Below are 27,266 nucleotides of genomic sequence, written 5' to 3' on the forward strand. Positions count from 1 at the left end.
GCACACACTCGCCCTCCCCTCCCGCGGTCTGCGCCACTGGCTTTGGCGCGGCACTGGTCACCCTCCCATTGTCCGCGGAGTCCAGGCCGCCCCGAGCTTCGCCCCCGTTGGCCGGCACCGCGCACGCGCAGTTTCTTCCGGACCCGGAAGCGGCTTGTGCAGGGGGAAGGTCACTCTGGGTCTGCGACTTTTGGCCTTTGTTGTGCAAGCCTGAGCATCTCAGCTCACAGCCCTACGCCTGTGAAGCCTGGGGTCTCGACGGACCTCGAAATCCCCAAACCCGCGTCTGCAACGGCGGTGAGTCTCGCCTCCCGAGCCCTGAGGGCTTCGCTTCCGGGTTGAGGGTCCGCGTTAGTTTCTGGTTAAACTCTTTCTGAGTCGGCCCTGCCTGTGGTCTTTCCTTCTTGGGGCCACTGCACACCGACCCCGCGCGTAGTTTTCACTGGCGAGCCACTCCACCCCAGGCCATTTAAAGTCTTGGGGATGAATTCAAACCCTCTGCTCCCCTCCCCAGCCTCGCAGTGCTCGGCCTGTAGAGCCCGATTCCTCCCTGGCCTGGGAATCTGCAGACCCCCCCTTCCCTTTGAAGACACCCCTTCCCGCCACCTCCCACTTAATAAGTAAGAGGCCGGATGCCAAAAGGAGTACACTTTTCAGTGAGATGGGATTTAGGACAGAAGAACACGGGGTGTCCCAAGAAGAGGTCGCCTATCCCCTCGCAGGGAGTGGCTTTGTGCAAGCGGCGACTGCGACGGAGAGGCCAGGAAAGCGGCCCAATGCGGGGGTGAGGAGGACCAAAAGAAAGATCTACTGAGAAATAATAGAGGAGTGAGGTCAGTCCACAAAGAGACGGCAAAATTGAGGGTCTGGGAGGGCCTTGTAACGCAACGGTAAGTGTGAAAGAGTAACTGGGAAAAGTAGCAAATGGACATTGAAAGAAAAAAGAGAACCCTGGAGGAATGGGAGCCCTTGGTTAGCAGAAGTGGGGGCACAAAGGCCAAGGCACTTCAGATGGAGAAAAAGAGTTGGAGGAGCCCAGTGCAGGAACGGAAAGGGAGGAAGGGATGGCAGGCAGAAGAGAGGCAGAAACAGCACTGAGAGCTTAGCCAGGTGGGGAAGCCAGTGAGTGGGGCAGAGGGTGTGTAACCTGAAAGACAAGGTAACCGGAAGCAGAGGGGACCCAGGGATGGGGGAGAAAGAGGCTGAAATATAGGGAGATGGGGAACAAAGAAAGATTAGGGAGAAAGTGCTATGGAAAAGTGAAAGAGGTTTCAGGAGTTTCAAGGAACAGGTATAAGGAAAGGAAAGAGAGAAAGGGGAGGAAAGAGGAGATACACAGGAAAGGACAACAGTGGAGAGAAACAGAGGAGAGAGCTAAACAGATTTATAGGCAGAAATACACCATCATGGAGAAAGAAGGGAACCCAGATCTGGATGAGTGGAGAATTAATGGGATGTGGATGATTAAGTTGTGATGTGTTGACCTGTGGCTTTATAAGCTGTGTACTTTAAAATTTGCTTAATTATTTATTTCAGTTATGCAGATGAGAATGAGAATTGCAGAACTCCAGTTCAAAAGGCCCGTGTATTTTACAATTATTTGCATCCCTGGATAGCTTCCATTTGCAACCCCTGTTCAGCCAGAAGGGAGAGACTTGTCTTGGGTCTCTTCTCATTTCCTAGATTAAAGCAGTGAACTGGTATGAGAAATGACCAAGCCTATTACATGATGCTTTTTCAAAGAATATTAAAAGTGTTGGTCTTTTATTTATTTGAAATAGATTTACATTTTTCTTTCTACCTCTCTCGCATTTACTTCATTGTGTTTTTAAAAGCATATTGAAATAAATCTTTGTTTATTGAATTTCTGCTTTTTTTGTAAAAGGTCATTAACTTCTGAAATAAATATTGGTGACAGCTCATAACAGCTCTTATTATTTTTTAAAAATATGACGTAGCTTAAATAAAAAAAAAACACACCCAATAAGTCATCATATTTTTTAAAATCCCCAATTTTTTTTCCTTTTAGCTATATTGTGTTTAGTTTAGTAGATAAACCCTATGTTCTTTCTACTCTTTATCATATGTGAAAACGTCTGTTGCAACATAGTAAATAATATTAGGCTATTTCAGCCGAAACTGGTTTGGCTCGGTGGATAGAGCGTGGGCCTTGGATTCCGGTCAGGGGCACGTACCTTGGTTGCGGGCACATCTCCAGTGGGAGGTGTGCAGGAGGCAGCTGATCGATGTTTCTCTCTCATCGATGTTTCTAACTCTCTATCCCTCTCCCTTCCTCTCTGTAAAAAATCAATAAAATATATTTTAAAAAATATTAGGCTATTTCAGTGTGCACTTAGTAAGGATGTCTATGTTCTTAACAGTCAGAACCTAGTTTTAGTGAGTTAGTCTAATATTCAGTAGCTCTTTTATTCCTTTTATATGATTTGTTAAATTGAGCTACAATAGTGTTCCCCTCAAATACCTTTTCTCCATTGTCTGAGGATGTTGAAAGGTGGACTATATGGTCTTGATGCTTTACAGAGCTCATCTTCTAATGGTGAAGTAATTTGATCAACATTTCCATAGCTAACATTTATTTCAAAGTTTTCAGCACCAAAATCTCTGTGCGTCATTTTATATATTTTAGATAATTCACTGTGAATTCCAGGAAAAGATGCAGGGAATGCTTGTGTCTCTTTAATAGATCTGGGGACAGACAGTTCTGTGGTAGAAGGATGATTACCAGTATCTTTTGGACAGATCAGGAAATTGAGGCAGAAGAGTGAAAGGCTCAGATGCTGGTAGCAGAAGGTCCAGAGTCAAGTCAATTCTTGGCTCTGTGACTCACAAGCTGTGTGACTTTGGCAAATTATTTACCTGTCTGTGCCTTGGGTTCAGTGTCTGTGAAATGGGATAATAAAGGCTCCAGCTTGGCAATGAAGTGTGTGAATTTGTAGAAAGCCCAGTACAAGACCTGTGTCACTGAGGTGCTATGTATGCAAGTGATCACTACAACGTGTTTCTTGTTACATCTCTCTGTGCTCATCAAGAACTCACTGGGATTTTCCTACCTCTACCCCCTTCAACCCACTTGCCTCCTGCCCCCATACCTGTTCCCAGGTTCTTTCTTCCATCACAGGCATCCCATGATGCTGCTGCCCTGGGCAGGAAGTCCCAGCACCCTTGCCTGGTGTTTGAGGCTTTAGTTTTCTGTAGTATTTTTCAAGGCTTCACCCACACCCATCTAAATCTGGCTCAAGTTACTGGAACACCCCGAGCATTTCACTCTTGGAAGGCTTTGCATAGGGTTCTCCTCCCCATGTTCCATGAGGCCACACTCTCCTGGCTTATACACTGTTGGGCCCAAATACATCCCTCGTAGTCCTTCACACCCACAGTTCCCACTGAGCTCTTTGTCTTTCCTTCATCTTCCTCATTACCCAGCTTCCCCTATGTCTATTCAGTCATTGGACAAGACCCAAGGTTCTCTGTGCCAACACCTTCCTCTACCCCCAAGCTTCCCAGTCTCCAGCCCCCTTTCTTACTGTTTCCTGACCTCTGAACCCACCCATCCTCTCCTTTCCATCCCCATGGTTCTCAGCTGGCTCAGCTTCTGTCCTCTGCCCTAGGCCCTCATTGAGCCACAATTTGGCCTCCAGTCTGTCCGCCTCTCATGGCCCCAGAGGGGCCTTCCTGCACCCAGAACTGACCCACCCCTCCTCTGCTTACACCCCTCTCATGCCATCTGTCTGCTCAACAAAGACCATGGGCCTCAGTTTAGTGAAGAACTCACCAATATGAGTCAGTGCTCCAGAAACCACAGGAGCGGAAGGTTCTAGGGACTAGAGGTAAGGGACATGGTGTAAGGCAGGGTTAGGTGCTTGTGGCCCCTTCACCAGTACAGGCACCAGCAGGTACCAGCAACAGAGGGGCCCGAGGGGCTGTAAAAACTGTTTTCCCCAGGCCCTGGGAGTCTTTGGGGCAACACTGTAGTGTGAAGGAGTTGGAGGGAGAAGAGGAGTGTGTTGACTGGGAAGTAGTACTGGGACAGGGAAGGAAAGAAAGACTGGCCTGGTCCTGGTTGTGATCTTGGGAGTGCTGTTGGCTCTCATCTGTCAAATGGGGACAATCATTATATCTACTTTGTAATCCTGTATAATAAAAGCCTACTATGCAAATCAACCGAACAGCGAAACAACCGGTCGCTATGATGCGCACTGACAACCAGGGGGCAGATGCTCAATGCAGGAACTGCCCCCTGGTGGTCAGTGTGCTCCCACAGGGGGAATGCCGCTCAGCCAGAAGCTGGGCTCACAGCTGGTGAGTGCAGAGGTGGTGGCAGGAGCCTCTCCCGCTGCCGCTGCAGGTGGGCAGTAAGGAGTGAGGGGTCCCAGACTGCGAGAGGGCGCAGGCCGGGCTGAGGGACCCCTCCGTGCACGAATCTCGTGCATCGGGCCTCTAGTATTGCCATAAGAATTAAATGAACACATGCACAGAAAGAGCTTGGGACAGTGTCTGGCACATTGGAAGTATGCATTTTATTTTGTAATTAGACAAATATGTTTCTATTGCTTTTCTATCAAATTATTTATTTATTTTTTCTCTATTTATGAGATCCATATGGGTGACTGGACCCTTATCTATGTAATTCATTGCCAGAACCTACTACTTAGTGCTCATTAAATAATATTATAATAGCTTAATTTAAATAAATGGAGTATTCTAATGAATGACTGGATATATAGTAAAACAATAAAACATGTAGTCTGTGAAGCTAAGATGGCCCATAGGGCCCTACAACATCTGGCCCCTTTGCTCCTTCTACACTCCATCTCCTGCTCTCTCCCACTCCCTGCATCAGCTGCAGGCACAGGGGCCTCCTCACTGTTCCTTAAACACATAGGCAGGTTTCTGCCTAAGGGCCTTTGCCATGGCTGTTCCCTTGTTCCCAACTTTCAGTGAGTTTTCCACGCTGTTGTAACTTGTCTGCATTGGGCTTCTTGGACCCAGATAGTTTTCTGTTTATTTATTTGTTGACATTATTTATTGTCTGTCTCCTGATTAGGGTGTCTACCCCACATGTGTAAGGCCTTGGTCTTATTTTTTGTCTTAAAAAAAGTTTTTATTGATTTCAGAAAGAGGAAGGGAGAGGGAGAGAGAGATAGAAGCATCAACGATGAGAGATAATCATAGATTGCCTGCTTTCTGCATGCTCCCTACTGGGGATGGAGCCTGCCACCCAGGTATGTGCCCTGACAGGGTATCCAATGGTGATCTCCTGGTGAGCCACACTGCCAGGCTATTTTCTATCTTTAATGCCAGGCACCAAGGAGATGGTTAGTAAAACTTGGATGAGTAAATGAGTAGTCATAAATGTAAGTACAAATGACAAATAAAGCTAACAATGAATAATGATTGGAAATGTGTGGAGAAAGTGAGAAACATACCAGAGAGTTTTTTAAAATTCCCCTCTCAGAACTTGAAAGCTCTTTAGACAAATACAGCAGAAACAAAAAGAATCTCAATAACACCATGATATGAAGTTAAGAGTGTATATACACACAGATTCAACTCCAATCCTACCAAAAAAGTAATCTTTTCCTAAGAACATGTTCACTTACAAAACTGATGTTATGCTTAGCCACAAAGAAAGTATTAATACACTGAAAAAAAGTTGCATTTTCACAGGGCATAGTCTCCCCTCATGTTGCAGTAAAATAATTTCATGTTGATACTTGAATACTGACCCATCCAGTAAGCCAGTCTCCTCATGTGGCCATTGCGCTTGTGAGCTGTGGCCAGTCTCACTTGAGATGTGCTGTCAGTGGAAAATACCCACCGGAAGCTTCAGAACTTAGTAAGGGTAAATGGATGTGAAAAAGCTTACCAAATAATTGTCTTTAAATATTGACTATTTTTGAAATAGAACTGTTTAGTGTAAAAATATATTTATTTAAAGACATTGGGTTAAATAAAATTTGTAAATTAATGATTGTTTGAAAATGATAAAGTTATTAAAATTAAAATCCAATCCCATCAGTATAGTAAACAGATTAATGGCTGTCCTGGGTTAGGGATGGGAGTTGTTAGAAAGAGTCAAGTTAAGGATCCTGACTTGGTCCTGATTTATAGAAAGCTACATGTGCGATAACACTTTTATAGACACACACACAGACACATACACTTTAAGGGTTCAATTGTGTCCCTCAAAATTCACAAGTGGAAATCTTAACCAGTATCTTGAAATATTACCCTGTTTAAAGATAGGATCCTTAAAGAGATAATCAACTTAAAATAAGGACATTAATAGTGGGCCCTCCTCAGATATGAATGTTGTCCTTCTTAACAGGGGAATCTGGATACAGAGATGTGCATAGAGGGAAAAGGTACTAATTTTTTATTCCCCAGAACAATGTCAATAGAAATAATGACTTGGGGGCTTATTGACCTGCTTATCTGCAGTTAAAAGCATAAATTTCCCCATGAAGATTTAGGGCTGCTCTAAGGTTTTAGTATAGTGACTCTGCCATGTTTCAGGAATTTCTATTTCTTTCCTAATAATTATGTTTCTTAGACTCTATCAAATTTGGGAACTTACCTGTATTCATTTAATCATATTTCTTCCCTTTAAATATAATAATATGACTATATACATTTTTAAACTTAATGTGTCATAGTAAGTAATTTTAATGTATAAACCCTGTATAAATCCAGGTTGAGATTTCCCACAATATAGTCAAACTCACAGGAATAAAGATTAGAACAATGTTTAGTGTTGCCCGAGGCTGGAGAGACTGGAAATGGGAGTTGCTATTCACGGATACAAATATTGATTTATCAAAGATTAATAAGTTTCAGAGATCTACTGTAAATCATTGTGCCTGTTAACACTCTTGTATTGTGCACTTAAAATTTTAATGAAAATATGGCTAGATCTCATGTGAAGTGTTCTTACTATAGTTAAACAATAATGGGAACAACAAAAATACATTTGGGGGTCAGTTGCAGAAGGTGAAAATGAATGGGGTATGAACAATCTCATCTTTTGACAGGCTTCTGGAGTATGCTTCTTTGGTTCATTTTCTAATAAAGCTGTGATGTAAACATTTTTTGCTCCTCATATTTTAAGGATTGAGACTCCACTTACCTTTGGACAGGGGATCGGGCAGTGGATTGTCCTGTAAACCATGTGGCCCATGGGACAGAAGGAAGTGAAAACCTGAGTACTCAAGGTAGTTTGGGAGGGAATCTGAGGGCAGGCCTCTCACACAACTCTGTTGCCACCATGTGATTTCCCCCGCCCCCCTTGTACCTACACAGTACCTACGGTCCTGGCCATGCCATTCCAGAACATCCCCCGCACGAGGATCCTGCCCTTCTAGAAATTCCTAGTCCAGTCTCTCACAAAACTCACAGGTCTCAGGTGTTTTGAGTCTAGTATCTGTAGCCCACTGTTACCTAAAGCAGGTCAGCTCCACCAGGGAACTAGAGATGCCATTCCATGGGCCTCACTGGAGACCTACAGAATCAAAACTTTTCGGATAGGGCCCTGATTCCTAAGGGTTCTGCATGTGAATTAAAGCTTCAGAAAAAATGCTTAGCTACATGGTTTTCTTCCATTAGATCACTTGATGAGTTGTAAGAAATAGCATTACTGTGCCCTCCCCCACAGAATTGGACAACTGGTTTGGGTGGAACATCATTGTTTTTTGTGTGTTTTTTTAGGAATAAAACACTTTTAATGTATTTGTCATTAAATAAGATTTTAAAAATATATATTTATTGATTTTTTACAGAGAGGGATAGAGAGTTAGAAACATCAATGAGAGAGAAACATCGATCAGCTGCCTCCTGCACACCTCCTACTGGGGATGTGCCAGCAACCAAGGTACATGATCTTGACCAGAATCAAACCTGGGACCCTTCAGTCCACAGGCCAATGCTCTATCCACTGAGCCAAACCGGTTAGGGCTAAATAAGATTTTAAAAGTGACAATTTAAAGAGCAATTGAAAAGAGTCCCGCATCCATCATGGGCTCATATCAGAAACAGAACAGAAAAAGCACTGAGAATACAGAAAACAAGTGTATGTGTGTAGATGGCTGTGTATTATACTATTGCACCTGCTTCAAGTCAGCAGCTTGAATAGCACCTTGACCAGGTACGGGCCCCACCAGGCACAGCCCCCTCAGCCCTGGTGAAAGTGGCCTTTCAATCCCACAGGGCCGCTAATTGAGCAGGGGGTGGGGGTGGAGGGCAGGGGGTGGTTACAAAGCTATTGTTTTAGTTTGGAATTGACAAGGGTCACAGTAATGGGCCAGAGGTCACAAATACCCCTGTCCACCTCCACTGAGGGTCTAGCCTCACCTGACCTTTCCTCAACCCGGACAACCACCCAGGCAATGTCCTCATAGAATCTAGGGAGCAGGGTCCCACACCAGCCTTGCCCTGCCATGGCCCGGCCCAGGCTCCTTCCTCTAACCGGGTGTCTGGGAACCCTTCCAGCTGAGTGCCAGCCCAGCTTGCACCTGCACCCCAATAGGCTCCCTTGGTCTCTTCCTGTTTGAGAGCTGTTTTGGTCCAGGTGGCCGCAGGGGAGAAGTCCTCCGCAGGCCCAGCCTGCGCTGGAGAACAGCAGTCGGGCAGTTGTCTGGGGACTCACCCCTCACTCCCTGGAGGTGCAGGCCTCAGTCTGGGCCTGTCTGCTGTAATAGGCCTTCAGTGGGGTCTGCAGCCCCCTGCTCCCCAGTCAGGAGGCCATCAGGAGGGCAGAGCCCCTGCCTGGCCCCAGGGGGCAGCTGTGCAGGATTTGCTGCGCTCATCAGGGTGCAGAGCAGCATCCATGCCCGTGAGGCCTCCAGATAGGTGTGGCCGAGGCCAGCTGCCTCCCTGCCACCATGTCGTCAAACTGCCTCGTTTTCCCCTTCAGACTGCCTCGTTTTCCCTCCGATAGTAGGAGCCGCTGAAGAGCCAGAGAGGGAGGGTAAGGGTGGGAGGGGGTGCAGATTCTGTTCTCTCAAGACAGACCTAGGGCAGAAGTCTGGAAGGTGCACACTCTAAAGGGGTCTCCAGGAGATAGCAGGGAGGAGGGGAGCCTGGTGGGAAGGGACCGCTGCGTCCAATGCTCTGACACAGTCTGTGCCCCTTCAGGGGGGAAGCTGAGCGACCCCGGCATGCAGGCATGCAGCCCTGGCCTGGCCGCGGGTGTGCTGTGTGGGCATTGGGGCCAACAGATCCTTCTGGCCCACCCCATGTCCCGGGTCCATGCTGTGGGCTTCTTCTCTGGACAGGTGACTTCAGAGTTTACTAAAAGGCCCTTGGACAGGTGAGCCTTTGAAAGCATCTGCACTCGCCTGCTGACTCCTCCGGCTGCCCACTGAGTGTGTGGCTGGCGGGGTGGGCAGGAACTGCGCTCACAGGGGCCTGGGGCTGGATGCGGACAGCAGCACCGCGCTCATCCCACGCAGGGGAGGAGGGCAGATTGGAGCGCGAGGGGCAGGGAGACTGGGAGCCCGGCTCCTCCCGTCGTGCTCCCACAGTCCCTTATCCGACGCTAACCCACTGTCCCCTTAGTCACTCGGGACTCGGCTAAGGGAGAAAGCAGTGAGCGGCCTCTCTCTTTGTACACCCAAACCACCGCGTCTTTAAGACGCCAAAGAAAGGACCCCTGAGTGCGCCCCCTAGCTGTCACAGGGTGTGCAGACTCTGCGTCTGGGGGAGCTTCGCGGGGAGCAGCCAGCCAGCCAGCCAAGGGAGAGCTGCAGAGAGGAAACAGCGACAAGAATCTGATGGAGTTACAGGGGAATCCAAATGGAGATGACTGAGACACAACAGCGCGGGCCGAGCAGGCCGCGAGAGCAGGCCGCGAGACCGACGGCGCAGTGAGGAGGAGGAAGCGTCTCAGAACTGGAGGATGGAGGATGACCAGGGCCGCGCCCAGGCCTGCATTCCTGCTTGCGGCCCAGCCCAAGGGAGGTGTGCAGGTTCCACACAGGCATCTGACCACATCCTCAGGCGCATAGTGGATGCTTCCTGTCACCTCCCGAGGCGGATTCACCAGAAGGACCGGTCCAAGACCCAGCAACTGAGTGCCTGCTGCTCAGTGCCAGGCTGCTCTGCGCCTGTGTTTTGCTGAAATTCCTCGGAGGAGTGTCCTTGTCAGCCCTGGGGAGACGGCATGCTTCTCGTTCCACCCCACGCGTAACCGTTCAAAACTAAGGAAGGACAATGAGTGTCAAAGAGGTTAAAACACGAGCACCTAGGATTCAGCAAACGGGGAGTAACTAAAAGAAATGAAAAACCAATCAGTTGCCAGGGTGACGTGTTCATGAGTAGACACGAAGGAAACCCATTTCCCAAAGGGCGCCCCAGGTCCGAGAGGCCTGTCTGTCTCCTCTGCCCGCCCACGCGCGCCTGCTCTGGGCCTGGGTTAGATGAGAGAGGTAGGGTGTGAACGCTGGGCTGATGAAGACTGAAGACCATTTTCTCCCGCTGGAGACCAGCCTGATCGGAACAAATTGAGGAGAGCAAAAGCGGCCCCTTCCTGTCCTTGGGAGCAAACCTGCTCCCCGCAGGAAGGGGCGGGGCAGTGACAAAGCCCTGCTGGGGACATGGTCCTGCCGCACAGGGCCCCCAAGTCACTGCCCATCAGAGCCCCTTTATGGGTGCTGCGGGCTGAATGAGCGAGAGTTGGAGTCCCGGCTGGAGGGCAGTGAGCTGCCGTGGGGGCCTGCAGGGCCTGGGGCTCAAGCGGCTAACTGGCTGGGCTGGTGTCCCCTGTCCCCGGCTCCTCGCTGTTTTCCTCCTTCAGGCTGCTCTGCTGCTCCGGACACTTGAAGTGGACACAGTGGAACACCTCATTTGCTGTGTTGTGTGTTCCAACCATTCGGATGAAGGAGGCAGGCTGTCTTTCAAAAGTTACCGTCTGCCAGGACTTGCAGGATACTTTAGTTCTGTCGGCCACCATGGTCCACTGTTGCTGTCTGGTGTAACCGTAGCTTCCATCGTCACAGTGCCAAAATAATAACCGTACTGACCCAATCACGTACGGCTGTGCCAGCTGAACCACAATGGCCCCACTTCTTAGCTGATGGCATGTGTAGCCAGAATCCCAATCATAATAATTCTTGGTGTCCCCGTTCAGCAAGGCATTTCGGCTCCAACTGACTCCTTCAGTCACACTGGCACAATCAGTAATCATTGTGACATTCTCCCTGGGAGCTCTCAGGCCCTTCTCCAGAGTGAAGCTTTGGTTTGTAAACACATTCAAAAGCCACAGTGTGAAAAATCTTGTTCACTGTGTTGTGAGTCCCAACTATTTGAATATATCCGTGGCTGAAGTGCAGTTGGAGGTGCAGACTTGTGGATTCTGGGGAGAGGTGGCCGGGAGTCTGGCTGAACATCATTGTTTTAATGTTGTGCTCTAGGTGATTCAAAATTGGGGCCAGTGTTTAGCAGAAGGGCCCTCTGCCCCAGTGCATTTGTGGAGAGCTGGCTTTGGTTCAGGGGAGGCAACAGGGTGCTCTGTTTGGTTTGGGAGGAGGAGAACAGTCCACATTGTCATTGCAGTGTCAGAATCTGTGCATGTGTTGAAGGGTAGAGCACAGGAAAAAAGTAGAGAAAAAACTCAGTTTGGTCTTCATGTAGGATCTCATTGTTTCTGAATCTCTCCTGTGACAAAAGGACAAGGGAGTGTGACATTTTTCATCATTTCAAGTTCCTTCTGCCTGTGAGTGTGGTGGAAGCAGAGGAAGAGGCTGTGCTTAGGCCTTTGAAAGCATATCCTCAAGATACAGATGTGATTCCTCAACATAAAGTCGCCTGAGAAAACAGCCCAGAGCAGGAGGAGGAAGAGGACAATATGGCTGCTTCTCAGGTAAACGCTCTGTCTTAGGTTAGTTCTGTGTTGGCATTTCTTTCTAAAGTTCGTGGGTTTAGAAGCCGCAAACCTTTACTTCTCTGCTTTGATGATCCTTCCTAGTGAGGTGGTTTTCAACTACTTACTTTGTTTTTCTTATGATTGTCTAAGTTACCTCTTTAAAATGCTACTGGCATTTGAAATTTTTCAGTTTCCCAAGATATAAATCAAGAGGAACCTTCAGAGAAACTTCTGGGTAAATTTTATTAGGCTTATGCTGAGCATAAAGGAGAACACACAGAAGAAAGGAAGATCCTCTGAACCAACTCAAGAATGGCTCTGATTGGCTGCTTTAATAAGCTTGGGACAAAGTGTGCCTTTTGAAAAAGGCCTGTTGGTGGAAATTCCCATTTCAGGGTGGGGTGATTTCCTTTTCCAACTGGGTTGCCTAGTTGTTAGTGCCTGCACTGTGGGGGAAATAATGATGGTGTAGTCCACTGGAGCCACCCCAGGAAGGTCATGTAGCAGTCAAGCCTTCATCAACTGCTCATGTGCATCAGCAGTTTCAACATCTGTAAGAAAGCAGGCCTTTAGGAGGGAGATATTGTCCGCTTCCTCTGGGTTTTTGAGGGGTGGTGACATTCCTATACTGTCTCAAGAATATTTTTCTCTTTTTTATTTTACTTATTTATTTAAAATTTTATTTTTATTTTTAAAAATATATTTTTATTGATTTCAGAGAGGACGGGAGAGGGGGAGAGAGAGAGAGATAGAAACATCAATGATGAGAGAATAATTGATCGACTGTCTCCTGCACGCCCCCTGCTGGGGATCGAGCCTGCAACCAGGGCATGTGCCCTTGACTGGAATTGAACCCGGGACCCTTCAGTCCACAGGCGGACACTCTATCCACTGAGCCAAACCAGCCAGAGCTATTTTTCTCTTTAAAAAAAAAATATTTTTATTGATTTCAGAGAGGAAGAGAGAAAAACATCAATGATGAGTGAGAATCATTGATTGGCTGCCTCCTGCATGCCCCACACTGAGGATTGAGCCCACAACCCGGGCATATGCCCTGACTGGGAATCGAACTATGACCTCCTGGCTCATAGGCTGAAGTTCAACTATTGAGCCACACCGGCTCGGCAATATTTTTTTCTTTTGTCGCACAGTTTTCTGTCCATTGTCTCCATTCATGTCCCCTATAGGGCATGATGAACTCTTGCCATAAATTAATGACCGTTATGGGGGAGGAAGATACTTCTACCTTCAAGGTTCTTTTGATTGGTCTAATCAGATAGACATGAAACAGATTGCAAGGGAAAATATCGAAGTTTAACACGTAAAATATGTATGGGAGCTCCACATACATGAGAGAGTTGGAGACCTTACATTCACAGGTTCAGAGACTGAAAGGGAAATTTGGTATATGAGACATTCTGAGCCTGGGGTGAGGTAATGCACTTTGGGACTTCAGAAGATCTTTGACCGGAGATCACCACCTAGATAGGAAAATAGTCATTTTTGGTTTTAACATGTATCACGGGCCAGGCTCCTAATTAAAATTCTTCTAGGTAGTTAAAGGGGAGAGCAGAAGTTTCTTTTGAACCCACAGGGTCTTGGTGCCTTTAGGTCAAAATAATCCACACACCATTGAAGCATAATTTAGGGTGCTTTGTTCTGAACCCCTACACCTTCAACTTAAAAAAAAATTTATCTTGATTGTTGAAAATATTACAGATGTCCACTTTTTTCTCCCTACACTTTCAACTTTTGAAAATATTTTTTTTTTTGTGACATGGGAAGGCATTGATATCCAAGACTTCTATTGAGATGGGGTGTGAAGATGGTAAATGTATGTTTTAGATTTCGTATGGCTACAACATCAGCTCTGTAGAACAGGATTGAGAAAATCTACATTTAATCAGGATGGCCTTAGTGGCTCAGAGTAGATCCGAAAGTTCTGAAAAAGAAAAATAATTAGAAGAGACTTGCTCACTACATTGGCAAGAAAGTCTTACTTTTTTTTTTTTTAATATATTTTATTGATTTTTTACAGAGAGGAAGGGAGAGGGATAGAGAGCTAGAAACATTGATGAGAGAGAGACATCGATCAGCTGCCTCCTGCACACCCCCTACTGGGGATGTGCCCGCAACCAAGGTACATGCCCTTGACCGGAATTGAACCTGGGACCCTTCAGTCCGCAGGCCGACGCTCTATCCACTGAGCCAAACCGGTTAGGGCGAAAGTCTTACTTTTTAAATGTACTGTTAGATTTATAAAATATAGAAGGCATATGTGGATTGAAATTTGTATAAAACTAATGTTGGTGATGATGTGTCCTTCCATGTGCTTCAGTTACATGATGTCACTTCCTTTATACCCGACTTTCACTTGATGCAGATGTTTTCTGCCAGGTTCTTGAATTATAGAGTTAATATTTTTTCTTTATCCCAATAAGGGTCTCACAGAAATATTTTTTAAAAATATATTTTTATTGATTTCAGAGAGGTAGGAAGAGGGAGAGAGAGCGATAGAAACGTCAATGATGAGAGAGAATCATTGATTGGCTGCCTCCTGCATGCCCCCCAGGTCTCATAAATTTGTAAGATTTATGGGGATCAAGCCCGCAACCCCGGCAATCGACCGTGAATCGAACTGTGACCTCCTGGTTCATAGATAGACGTTCAACCAATGAACCACACTGGCCAGGCCTCGCAGAAATCTTGAAAAATGTTCATAAACAATCATTTCATCTGGAAACTCTTTTTTCTTTTTAGCCTCTCTTTGCTTGTAGGTTGCATTGCAAAATAAACGCTCTCATTTTTGTTTACCCGGTGATAGAAGCTTCGCAGTTGGAGGCTTTTATCAGTCAGGCCTCAGACCTGTAAACTTTTATTATATTCCACAGGCATCATAGACACATACTAGATAAAGTTTGGAGTAATACCCAGCCTCTCTCATTTGCTGGATGTTTTACAAAACAGTCTCATGAAAAAGGAAGAAGAATATCATTGTTCTCTGATGACTTAATGAGTTTTATTAATTAATATATAGAAAACTGTTAGAATAATATCTAGTACATAGTAAAATTTAAAGAAGAACTGTGGTTGGTTGGCTTACTAATTTATGAGACCTGTAAATTCCATAAAATTCTTCAGTCAAAATCCTGTGTACGAATTTTTTTCCTGTGTTTGCTTACTCGGTTCATGGTTCAGACACATGGGCGTCTATAGTTAAAAGTGAGCTGGTTAAACTTGTGGAAACTCAGGCCCCTCCCTAGAACTTCTGAATAAGAATCCGCATTTGTTTCCATCTCCACTTTATTGTTGTACATATTAAAATTTTAGAAGTACTATTTAGTTTTCACTCATAATGAATTTTCAACCTAAGAATTATATATACTTATCCTCTAGGATTTAAATATAGTGGATATGCCTATGTTGATGTTTTTATTTTTAAAATTTATCTTCCAGAAAAGTAAAGCTTCTACAGTGGTTTTGTGGATCATATGTCATCCTCCTTTCTCAAAATGCGTTAGAGCATGTTAGTGTCAAAATACTTTTAGGTCAAAACTGGTTGCATTAACTCTGTTTTCATATTGGGTCATATGATGAACTCTACTCATGGCCACTTGAGTAATTTTTTTTTTCTTTAATTTCAGGGACAGTTGACCTTCAGTGATGTGGCCATAGAATTCTCTCAGGAGGAGTGGGCGTTCCTGGACCCAGCTCAGCGGAAACTGTACATGGATGTGATGTTGCAGAACTACAGTAACCTAGTATTCCTGGGTGAGGACCACTTCCTTCCAGAATTTCTACTCCACCCACAGGGTTTTATTTTCTTCATTAGCACATTGTCTGCTTGTAGCTTCTGCTTTTTGTGATAGAATTTCAGATCCGTGTTCTCAAAGAAAGAGATTGGTGTTTTGTTGTTGCACTTGCAAAATGGAAATCAGGATCGGAAAACTTTAAATATAGTCTCTAATATGGTAAAGGTGCTGTCAAAAAATAATATTTGGGGGATAATTTTCTAGGATATTCTGGTATTCTACAATGTCCTATCCTGTCACTTGAGCACAGGGACCAGATTGGAAATTGGAGAATCTCCATTAAAACTCATGTTCCTTTTTTCCTCATAAACAGGCCTTACTGTGTCTAAGCCAGACCTCACTTTTTTGGAACAAATGGAGGAGCCCTGGGAGTTGAAGGAAGAAAAGACTGTATCCATCCAGCCAGGTAGGTGGGAATGAAGGAAGCAGCTGACCCAGGCGGGAGGCCAAAAGTCAGAGGAAATCAGACCTTAAACTATGGTCTGGAAAGATCTGTTTTAATGGAAATGATTTTTTAGAGGATGTGGTTTATTTCTGTTTCTGTGTTAGAGGGACAGATCCTCTCCAACACTTAGATGACATCATCTAAGGATTCTCCTTCTGCTCTTTGGTTTTCCATCACATTTGCAATGAGAGCCAAAGTCCTCTTCAAACAGAATAATTTCCTTGTAAATTATTCTTCATTTCAGTAAGTGACCTGACTGGTGGTATGACCTGACTGCTCTTGCGTTTTGTTGGGGAACCTGGGAAACTTTGTGAATCTTGCTGAGGAATTCTATGTTAAACCATTTTTTATATCTGTTTTCTGCCTCATGTAGGTAGTTTGTGAGGGAAGTGGTTGAGATACTAGAATTTGGTTCCCACATCCCAGGAACACTGGGGGATAGGTGTCCAAGTTATCTTATTCTTCCTTCTTCTTGATCAAGTCTGTTGCTGATGTTTCTATTTAAATTCAGGTACTGTATTCTTCATTTCCCAATGTCTGTTTGGGTCTCTTTTATATTTTTAGATGCATTCTTAGTTTTATCATGCACAGTTTTGGTGGTAATACTTAGTTTTCTATGTTTTCTTTCGCTATTTTTCAATTGAGCCCCTTTAAGATGGTTATTTTGAATTCTTTGTCAGGTAATTAATAGATCTTCATTAACATAGGGCTAATTTATGGAGACTTACTTTGTTCCTCTGGTTGGACTATGTTTTTCTGTTTCTTTGTATGCCTTGTGATCTTTTGTTCCTATTTAAGGTCATGAGAAGCAGATGCCATCCATTTCTTTATGAACTTCCTTTGTATAGGAGAACACAAAGAACAATGAGTTGTGGTAAATTTTTAAAAAATATTTTTATTGATTTCAGAGAGAGGAAGGGATCAACATCAATGATGAGAGAGAATCATTGATCAGCTGCTCCCTGCACGCCCCCTACTGGGGATCGAGCCGGCAACCTGGGCATGTGCCCTTGACTGAAATCGAACCTGGGACCCTTCAGTCTGCAGGCCAACACTCTAACCATTAAGCCAAACCAGCTAGGGCTGTGGTAGATTTTTAATGGCCTGTTAAACCTATTCTGAAAAGGATAATCAGTGTGTGTGTGTGTGTGTGTGATTTTTTCAAATACAGGTGGCATACAGTATATTAGTTTCAAGTGTTCACTCTAGTGTTTATAAAACTTAAGTGATCATCCTAATAAATGTCATACCCATGCATAATTATTAGAATATTATTGACTATATTCCCTGTGCTGCACTTTATATCCCCATGACTGTTCTGTTACTTCCAATTTGTACTTCTTTTTTTTTTTTAATATATTTTATTGATTTTTTACAGAGAGGAAGGGAGAGGGATAGAGAGTTAGAAACATCGATGAGAGAGAAACATTGACCAGCTGCCTCCTGCACACCCCCTGCTGGGATGTGCCTGCAACCAAGGTACATGCCCTTGACTGGAATCGAACCTGGGACCCTTCAGTCCGCAGGCCGATGCTCTATCCACTGAGCCAAACCAGTTAGGGCCAATTTGTACTTCTTAATTCCTTTAGTTTTATAATCCAACCCCAAACCAGCTTCCCTACTTTCAACCATCACAATGTTATTAGTATATATGAGTCTCTTTCTGTTCTGCTTTCTCATTAATTTGGCATCCAGATGATGTGAATGTTGATATGCTTGAAGGTGTCCCAGAGGTACCTTACACTGTCATAATTTTTTTTCGATGATTTTTTCTTTATGCTGTTTTGATTGGATGTTTTTTGCTTCCTTATATTCCAAATCGCTGTTTTGATTATTGGTTTCATCTACTGTACTATTAATTTCCTTGTAAATTATTCTTCATTTTATGAGTGTTTTTTGTTTTTTTTTTCTGGGTTTTCATGTACCTTTTTTTTAAGCTTTGGAAGTTCTATGTTCATCTACGCTTCCCCTAAGTTCATTGAGCATTCCTCTATAAGTTTTGAACTCTGCATCTAGTAGATTGCTTGTTTTGGTTTTAATTTTTTTCTGCAGTTCTGTTCTTTCATTTTGGACATGTTTTGTCTCCTCATTTTGGAAAGATATCTGTGTTTGTTTTCATGTATTAGGTCGAGCTGCTACATCTTTCAGGCTTGGAAGAGTGGCCTAATGTAGTAGATGTCTTGTAGCATCCAGTGGCATAGCCTCCTGTTTACCTGAGCTGAGCATTCTAGGTGCACCCCACCGTAGGGGCTATGTATACCCTCCTGTTGTAGTTGAGCCTTGATTGCTGTTGGAATTTCAGTGGGAGGGATTTAGACCAAGGCTCCTCAGTTGAAAAAATTTGCTGTGACCATTGTGGAGGATTAGCTGTGCAGGAGTCACCTTGTGCAGCAGGACTTCGTTAGTAATCTGTATCATTCAAAATAGAAACAAGTTCTTCAGGCGGTCGCAAAAAAACAAGACCATGAGACTCACAGTACACTCATTTCTCTTCTGAGAAGAAAGTGAGAATTGGGAGTTATCCCACAGTCATTTTGTAGTGTGCCAGGGAGGGTGAGCAAATGTAAGCAACTTTTCTTCTCTCTTTGATATGATATTTTTATTTTGTACTTTCTGGGGGTTGTAGTGGTCTTGAGCTGGCTTCCTAAGTACTCTAGAAGGTAATTGGTTCAGTAATTATTGGTAACTTAAAATTTCCATAGAGGAAGAATGTTTTGGTGCTTCCTATTCTTCTATCTGAAATCTTTTCTGTACATTAGAATTTAAAGAATATTTACCTGAGTGTAGTGTTTGATAATTAATTTGGTATATTTCAGCTATATCTTCTCAAGTCACCCAGGACTTGTTGCCAAAGTCAGGCATAGAAGATTCATTCCACAAAATGTTCCAGGTAAGATACTGAAGGTGTGGCTTTGAGAATTTACACTTAATGAAAGTTTTGTAATGGGCAGGGGAATATGAAGAGAAAAAAGAATGTTATGAGGGATGTAAGCAAATGAAGCAATTACCCATATAAAAATCTTGTTGGCAAAAGACTTTTTAAATATAAAACATGTTAAAATTTTCTACTTTAAGTCACTTATATTGGCACAACAATGTGTTTCTGAACATAAAGTCCAAAGATATTTTTTAAAAAGTACATATTCTCTGAAGTTAAATCTGCAATATCAGAGAAGTAAACTAGTCCATTGTGCAGATAATTCATTGGATGATTTAATGTAGGATTTGATTAAGTAAAATATTTCTAAAAAATCAGATATTGAAAAAATGAAGATAGAAATTATAACTATGTATCTGTAAATCCCTTAACCAAGTTTGCATTATTCTTTCACAGATACATATTCTTTCTTATTCCAGAGTCTTTAATTTTTATAAGTGTGTTAGGGTTTATATTCAACCATCATGGTTCAGTAGATAGCAGAATAGGTCATTGGAAACAGCTTTACATTTGCAATAATAAATGCCATCACTAAAGGCCTTTCTATCCTTCAATGATTACCAGAGTACACATAATGAAGAGAGAAGTCTCCAGTGCAATGAATCTTGGGAAAACATTAAACAAGAGTCAAATTCTGATAACCATCAGACAACTCAGCTTCCACAGAGAAATGATAAGTGTCTGAATGTCTTTGATAAAAGCTCAAATATTGTCATACCTCAGAATATTCATAGTTTAGAGAAGGCAGACAAATGTAGTGAATATGCCAACTCTTTCGATCAGTCATTAAATCTTACTGAACTTAAAAATACTGATATTGGGGAGGCGCCTTTCAGGTGTAATCAGTGTGTGAGAGTCCTTAGTCAATTATCCAATGTATATATACATAAGAAAATCCGTGCTAGAGAGAAGCCTTACAAATGTAAAGAATGTGATAAGGTTTTTAAGTTGCATTCTCATGTTATTGAACAACAGACACTTCATACTGGAGAGAAGCTTTATAAATGTAGAGATTGTGGCAAAACCTTTAACAAGTGCTTAAAACTTAATGAATATCAGAGGCTTCATCCTGGAGAGAAGCCTTATAAATGCAGAGAATGTGGCAAAGCCTACAAGTGGTATTCGAGCCTTACCAGTCATCAGAGAACTCATTCTGGAGAGAAGCCTTATAAATGTAGAGTATGTGGCAAAACCTTTAACGTGTTTTCAAGCTTGATTCGACATCAGAGTATTCATACTGGAGATAAGCCTTATAAATGTAGAGAATGTGGCAAAGCCTTTAACTGGTATTCAAGCCTTACTCGACATCAGAAAATTCATACTGGAGAGAAACCTTATGAATGCAGAGAATGTGGTAAAGCCTTTAACCGGTGTTCAGACCTTACTACTCATCAGAGACTTCATACTGGAGAGAAGCCTTATAAATGTGGAGAATGTGACAAAGCCTTTATCCGGAGTTCAAGCCTTACCCTTCATCAGAGAATTCATACTGGAGAGAAGCCTTATAAATGTAGAGAATGTGGCAAAGCCTTTACCCGGTGCTCAAAACTTACTGAACATCAGAGAATTCATTCTGTAGGGAGGCCTTATAAGTGTGGAGAATGTGGCAGAACTTTTAATGATTGTTCAAGCCTTATGAAACATGAGCGAAACCATACTAGAGATAAGGCTTATAAATGTGAAGAATGTGGCAAATCCTTTAACTGGTATTCAAGCCTGACTCGACATCAGAGAACTCATACGGGCGAGAAGCCTTATAAATGTAGAGAATGTGACAAAGCTTTTTACCGGTGTTCAGACCTAACCAATCATTATAGAATTCATACTGGAGAGAAGCCTTATAAATGTGGAGAATGTGGCAAAGCCTTTAACTGGTATTCAAGCTTTACTCAACATCAGAGAATTCATCTGGAAAGAAGTTTTATAAATGTAGAAAATATGGCAAGGCCTTTACCCAGTGCTCAGAACTTACTTAACTTCAGAGAATTCACATTGGAGGAAGGCCTTATAAATGTAGAGAATGTAGTAAACCCTTTAAGCACTGTTCAAATCTTACCAGATATCAGGGGTCTCTTACTAGAGAGAAACCTTATAAATGTTGAGAATGTGGCAGATCCTTTATCCTCTGCTTTAACCTTACCAAACATATGAGAATGCATACCCGAGAAAAGCTTTACAAATGTAAAGGGTGTGACAAAGCCTTTAACCTCTGCTATAGCTTTACTCAGTTTGGGGAATCCAAACTGGATAGAAGCAATGCAAATGTAAATATTGTGGAAAAACCTTTAGCTATTGCCCAAATCTCACTAAGTATATAGAATTCACACCAGAGGGAAGTGTAGAGAATGTGGAAAAGCCTTTCCCCCAGTGTTGGAACCTTAGTCTATATCACATAATTCATGCTAGACTGAAACAATACAAATATAAAGAATGTGGCAAAATCTTTAACCATTAAACAAACCTCACTGAACTTAAAAGAGTTCATAGTGGAGAGAAATCATGCAAATGTAAAAAATGCAGCAATGCCTGTATTTAGCATTTATATCTTAATTGATAAATGAGAATTCATACTGGAGAGAAACTTAAAAATTTGAAGAATATGGCAAAACCTTTTGCAGGACCTACAGCCTTTCTCAATATCAGAGAATGCATACTGAAGATAAATTCTATATTTGTTATAAATGAAGAAGATTTTTATCCAAAATACACACTTCAGAAAACCCCACAGAATTTACCTTTTAAAGTGACTTTAAAGATTTAGAAAATCTAAGAAAGTAGCTAATCAAAATTAAATCTAAAATATAAGAAAATTCACAGTTGAAAGTAGTGTCAATACTTTTCAAATATGAGTAAATCCGAATACTAATTTTAGAGAACCCTGTAAATAAAGTTATGTGGCTTTTTAGTAGGAATCAAAATACCAAGGGTATGGATGTTTGAATAAATGTAATTGCTTACACTGTATCCTTTTTTTTTTTTATTATGACAGTATTTGTGATTTTTTGAAACAAAAGTATTAATTGGTTTAAAATTTCAATTCATTTCATGATTCTATGAATGATTGTCATATGTATTTTGACCAGTGTAATATAGTGGGTTTGTAATGCTCTGTTTAGACTATGTGTGGACTTAATATATTCTCATTGATAAAATGAATGAACATAAGTGTATTAACAGTGATGTGTAATGAATGAGGTGTTAACATGCCTTGAATGTTAATGTTTCCCACCTCATTCACTGTTGTGGGTAACAATTTGTAATGCACTGGAATGATATTACTAGAAGTCCTTTATCCAGGGACCTTTAACCTTAAATAATGTGTAGAGTTTCCCCAGAATTTATGTTTTCTTCTTTCTTTTGTACCTACAGGGACATTATGATAGTTGCAGTAAAGATCTAGTGGGAGTATTTGTAAGAGTTTAGCTAAAATACTTTATGATGTTTCTGCATTGGCATTTGTCTTGTGTAGCTAAGGAGCCTTGACTTGACTCCCTTTTCCCTCTAGTGCACACACTAGACACCAACTTACAGTGTCACAAGTAAATGTGTAAGTTTTCGATATAACTTCTCAAGAAGCCCTTGAGCACTATAGAGTTTTGTGTACCTCAGGGTCTTTATTTTGTATGTTGCATATATAAGATTGCTGAAGAGTTTACCAAAACCTTGCTGATTTTCCTTTGAATAGAACAATCTGGACCTCAGTTGAGAACCCCAGGGCACTCCACATGGTGTTCCTAACAAAGGCATGCACTCTGGGTCCTGCCACTCTCTGCCTGCATCCTGTCTTGGCCTCCCTGTGTAGCCCCTGAAGGTGTATTGTGTATTTCCTCCAGCCCTATGAGTTATAAACTGGTTTTTGCCAATTTACCTTGTGGTCTCTGAGTTACTGCTGGTTACCATTCAGTACCAGTGAGCTTTGCTTAACAAATGCTAATTTAAAAAATCTAAAAAAGTATGATTAGAAGCCCTATTTTTGGAATTCTGCATTATGATTACATTTTAGCCTCTATATATTTTCTTCACTTCCTTTTTCTGAGCCTATATAACAGATTTGCATGGTTTTGATATGCACCGCATGTAATATGTAAGTATAGTAACAAAGATGTAATTTAGGAGTAAGAGGATTAATGAGGAAGAAGTGGGTGTATATGTGTGTACACATATCTTTAGAAAAAAGGATCAAAATTAGTAATTTAAAAATATTTGTTGATTTACTAGCAAGCTAGAAATCTTACAGATTTATAATGTGAATCATCTTCTATACATTACAGTGAATTTCTTTCTCACAAATCTGATGATTCTTGGTCTGAGAATCTCCCACTACAGTTCTGTTTGTTTACATTTCTGTGTCTCATGTAAGATCTAACATATGTTTTTCTTATTCCATAGTGGATGAAATGTTGCTTATAGGTCATGCTTGGAGATTTTAAGAATGGCTTTCATTGAATTCAGTGATGTACAGAAATATCCTAAAAATGGTAATAATTGGATTAATGAGCATATGAAGTTAGTAGTTTGTTTAATACACTTTATTTCATTCTTTCTATTAAAGAGAAACTATGTAAGTGAACATTTCTTTAGTTGTTTTTACTTATTGATGTCACCAAAGTTATTCACTCTTTTCTGCCAGTTTGTTTAGTTGAAAACTTGGTAATGTCCCAAATCATGGTATTGTTTATATAGCTATATGAAGGGAATAAGCACTTAGGACACTACTTGGTGTGTAATAGATAACTCCATAATTAGGAGGAAAATATTCCAATAGGAGTGATGTAGTTTTAAGTAGATGTAAGAATATTCAGGATGAAAAATTAATATGAATTAAACATGTGGAGGGGATACCTGTTTCCAGGCTACAAAACTGGCTCTAAAATTATTAAGATAAATTGCATTTCTTTCATTTCTTAATTATTTCCAGTACCTTTATTTCTTTTTATTCTCAGCTACATGGACCTCAGAGCCATTGTCCTTTGAAGTGCTATGGCTGTACCATCTCACTATTCTCCCCATCCCATATCATTCTTGCTAATCATTGTAGGTATTGATCAGTAGTTTAGAATTTATATAATGGTGTGAGAAGCATCAGAATGTGTTGAAAATTTTGGATTATCTATATATATAAAAGCCTAAGCGACCAAATGACTGAACAACTGAACTACCGAATGACTGAACAACTGGTCACTATGACACGCACTGACCACCAAGGGCAGATGCTCAATGCAGGAGCTGGCCCCTGGTGGTCAGTGTGCTCCCAACCTCCCACGGTTCCTCCTCCAAACTGGCCGGCCCCAACAGCCCTGATCCCAGCCAACCTTCCTCAGCCCCTATCAGCCCCAATCGCCGGCCAGGCCAAGAGACCCCACCCGTGCACAAATTCGTGCACTGGGCCTCTCGTATGTTTTATGAAAAAGAGAGCTCACAACTCATAATTTCATGATGAAGCCTTTCTTTCTGAATGTGAATACTGAATACTGGAAAACATCAGAGTAGCATATGTGTATTTGAAAATGGGAATGATCTTCCTGGTTTCAATATTTGTTAGAATCCTAAAGAATTTTTATTTACTGTTACATCATTATCATCTCCTTTACTGCAGTGGAACCCAGACAAATTCATCTGAATATAGCCAACCGTTGATCGTGCTTTTAAAAAAGTATGTGGTCTTATTGATTTTTAGAGAGGGAGAGGGATAGAGAGACAGAAACAGAAATGAAAGAGACACATTGATCAGCTGCCTCCTGCACGGCCTACACTGGGAATCGAGCCCACAACCTGGGCATGCTCCCTGACCAGGTATCGAACCTGTGACTTCTTGGTGCATGGGATGATGCTCAACCAACTGAACCATACTAGCTGGGCTGTTGATCATTCTTTCTAGGCATTCCAGAAACCACAGTAGCTTTTGATTTGAAATATTTTCTTCATGATTTTGGGTGCAAACTTATTATGTATGTTCACGGCATGGCCATAAGTGTGTCTGTTTGCACCATATGTCCATTGAGTATCCTCCAGTCCATCACCTTCGGCCAGGATTTCTAGCTGGGCAGAGCTTATAGTAAAAACCCAGCGTCCTGTACTGGATCTTGCATGTGCTGGTTAATATGAGAGTTTATGTGCATATGTTGGCTCAAAAGAACAACACAAATATCACATAAAGTACAGATATTGGATACTGTTCTGTACTTCCTGACATAGCTATATACTTACTGTACGCAGCATCATACTCATGTTTTGTGTGCTGGGCCAGCTCAGCCAAGGGTTTGGTAAGCCTGAGGGCAGTTGGCGAAGGATTGGAGAAAAGACAGACAAAGAGAATAAGCTGGGTCTGTGGATCTCCTGTGCCTGGCTGAGGCCACAGAGAGAGATCCAGACGGCAAGCTGAGCCTTTATTTTATAGCCAGAGGTAAACAAAGTAATAATCACCATAGTTACAATGTTCTTGTGAGTTTCACTTGTTTTGGCAGCACTTGCTGCACCTCCCACAGCCCATTAGCTACCCAGATAGGATCTAGGGAGTGTCATAAGGTCAAGCTTAATTATGCTAAGAGGGCTGTGCCCTTTAAGCTGGGACTTGTTTGTGACTTTGCCAACAGGTCAGCCCAAGGCTTAACCCTATAGCCACTCCCTACAGTTTTGTGTTGAGAACTTACTACCTGGGGAGTTGTTCCACCATTTTTATTCTGTACAGCCCAAAGCACAGGGCTGAACACATTCATAGGAACAGTATCTTAGCTAGATGGTTGTTGCTCCTTTTTCTGGTATAAAGGTGAGGAATTCTGAGGGGGTCTAGCAATGCAAATGACAGATAAATCAATTTTTTCTATTCAGCTGGTCATTATAAAAGCAATGAAGCATTCATGGTGCTTGCCGTCCAGGAACTTACCCTCTAGAGCAAATGACTAAATGGTTGAATTCATGATTGTGGGGTCAGTGCCAGGAAGAGGTGGTCCACTGGAGTCTGGCTTATTTTTGGTCAATTTCCTTTTCCTATTATGGGAGATCTGATGTCACTTTTTGAAAGGCTATCAACAGGCAGAAGAGGTGTTTATTTTTAGTAGTAGTATTCATATTTCTATTTCTTTTACGTAGTTAAATACAAAATAGTTTCAAATACCATAGTCTCAAAAAACCCTCTGTGTATACATGAAATTGTATGTTATGCTTTAAAATATACTATTAGTGCCACACTGGCATGGCTCAATGGTTGAGCATGGACCTATGAACCCAAAAGTTCACAGTTTGATTCCTGGTCTGGGCACATGCCCAGGTTACGGGCTTGATCCCCAGTGTGGGGTGTGCAGAAGGCAGCCAGTCAATGATTCTCTCTCATCATTGATGTTTCTATCTCTCTCTCCCTCTTCCTTTCTCTCTGAAATCGATAAGAAAATATTAAAACATTTTAAATACACTATTAGCTTGAACAGAATAAAATAATACAAGCCATAAAAGTTAAGTATTTTGTGCATGCCTAGGAAAGCCAAAGCTAAAAATAAGAAGCAAGAAGGGGCTGAAACCGGTTTGGCTCAGTGGATAGAGCGTTGGCCTGCAGACTGAAGGGTCCTGGGTTCGATTCCGGTCAAGGGCATGTACCTTGGTTGCGGGCACATCCCCAGTAGGAGGTGTGCAGGAGGCAGCTGATCGATGTTTCTCTCTCATCGATGTTTCTATCTCTTTCTCCCTCTCCCTTCCTCTCTGTAAAATATCAATAAAATATATTTAAAAAAAAAAAAAGAAGCAAGAAGGGAAGTGGAGGACCCACTGTCTGCTTCACAGGTGCCCATATCCATCCCTTCTGGGTTTTGTCCAGGTCCACAGGCATGTGGCATTTTATACAACAATAAAGAACTCTCAGAAAGAGAAACTAAAAAAAAAAAAAAAAAAAAAAAAAAAAAAATCCCATTTACCATTGCAAAAAAAAAAAGTACCTAGGAATAATCTTTTTTTTTTTTTTAATATATTTTATTGATATTTTACAGAGAGGAAGGGAGAGGGATAGAGAGTTAGAAACATCGATGAGAGAGAAACATCGATCAGCTGCCTCCTGCACACCCCCTACTGGGGATGTGCCCGCAACCAAGGTACATGCCCTTGACCGGAATCGAACCCGGGACCCTTCAGTCCGCAGGCCGACGCTCTATCCACTGAGCCAAACCGGTTTCGGCACCTAGGAATAATCTTAACCAAGGAGTTAAA

The 27,266-nt window shown here is 42.4% G+C and overlaps 1 protein-coding gene across 1 annotated transcript; it reads left to right on the top strand.

The window, feature by feature from the left end:
- Nucleotides 1–133: 133 nt before the first annotated feature.
- Nucleotides 134–26,573, top strand: LOC308256222 (uncharacterized protein). Its single transcript, XM_080684312.1, has 6 exons — nt 134–297; nt 11,683–11,875; nt 15,523–15,649; nt 16,004–16,096; nt 18,952–19,025; nt 19,638–26,573. The coding sequence occupies exons 2-6, from the start codon at nt 11,861–11,863 to the stop codon at nt 21,222–21,224; spliced, it is 1,896 nt and encodes a 631-aa protein (XP_080540438.1). The 5' UTR covers nt 134–297; nt 11,683–11,860; the 3' UTR covers nt 21,225–26,573.
- Nucleotides 26,574–27,266: the final 693 nt, after the last annotated feature.

This window comes from Plecotus auritus (genome assembly GCF_963455305.1).
Source record: "Plecotus auritus genome assembly, chromosome: 8".
NCBI lineage: Eukaryota > Metazoa > Chordata > Mammalia > Chiroptera > Vespertilionidae > Plecotus > Plecotus auritus.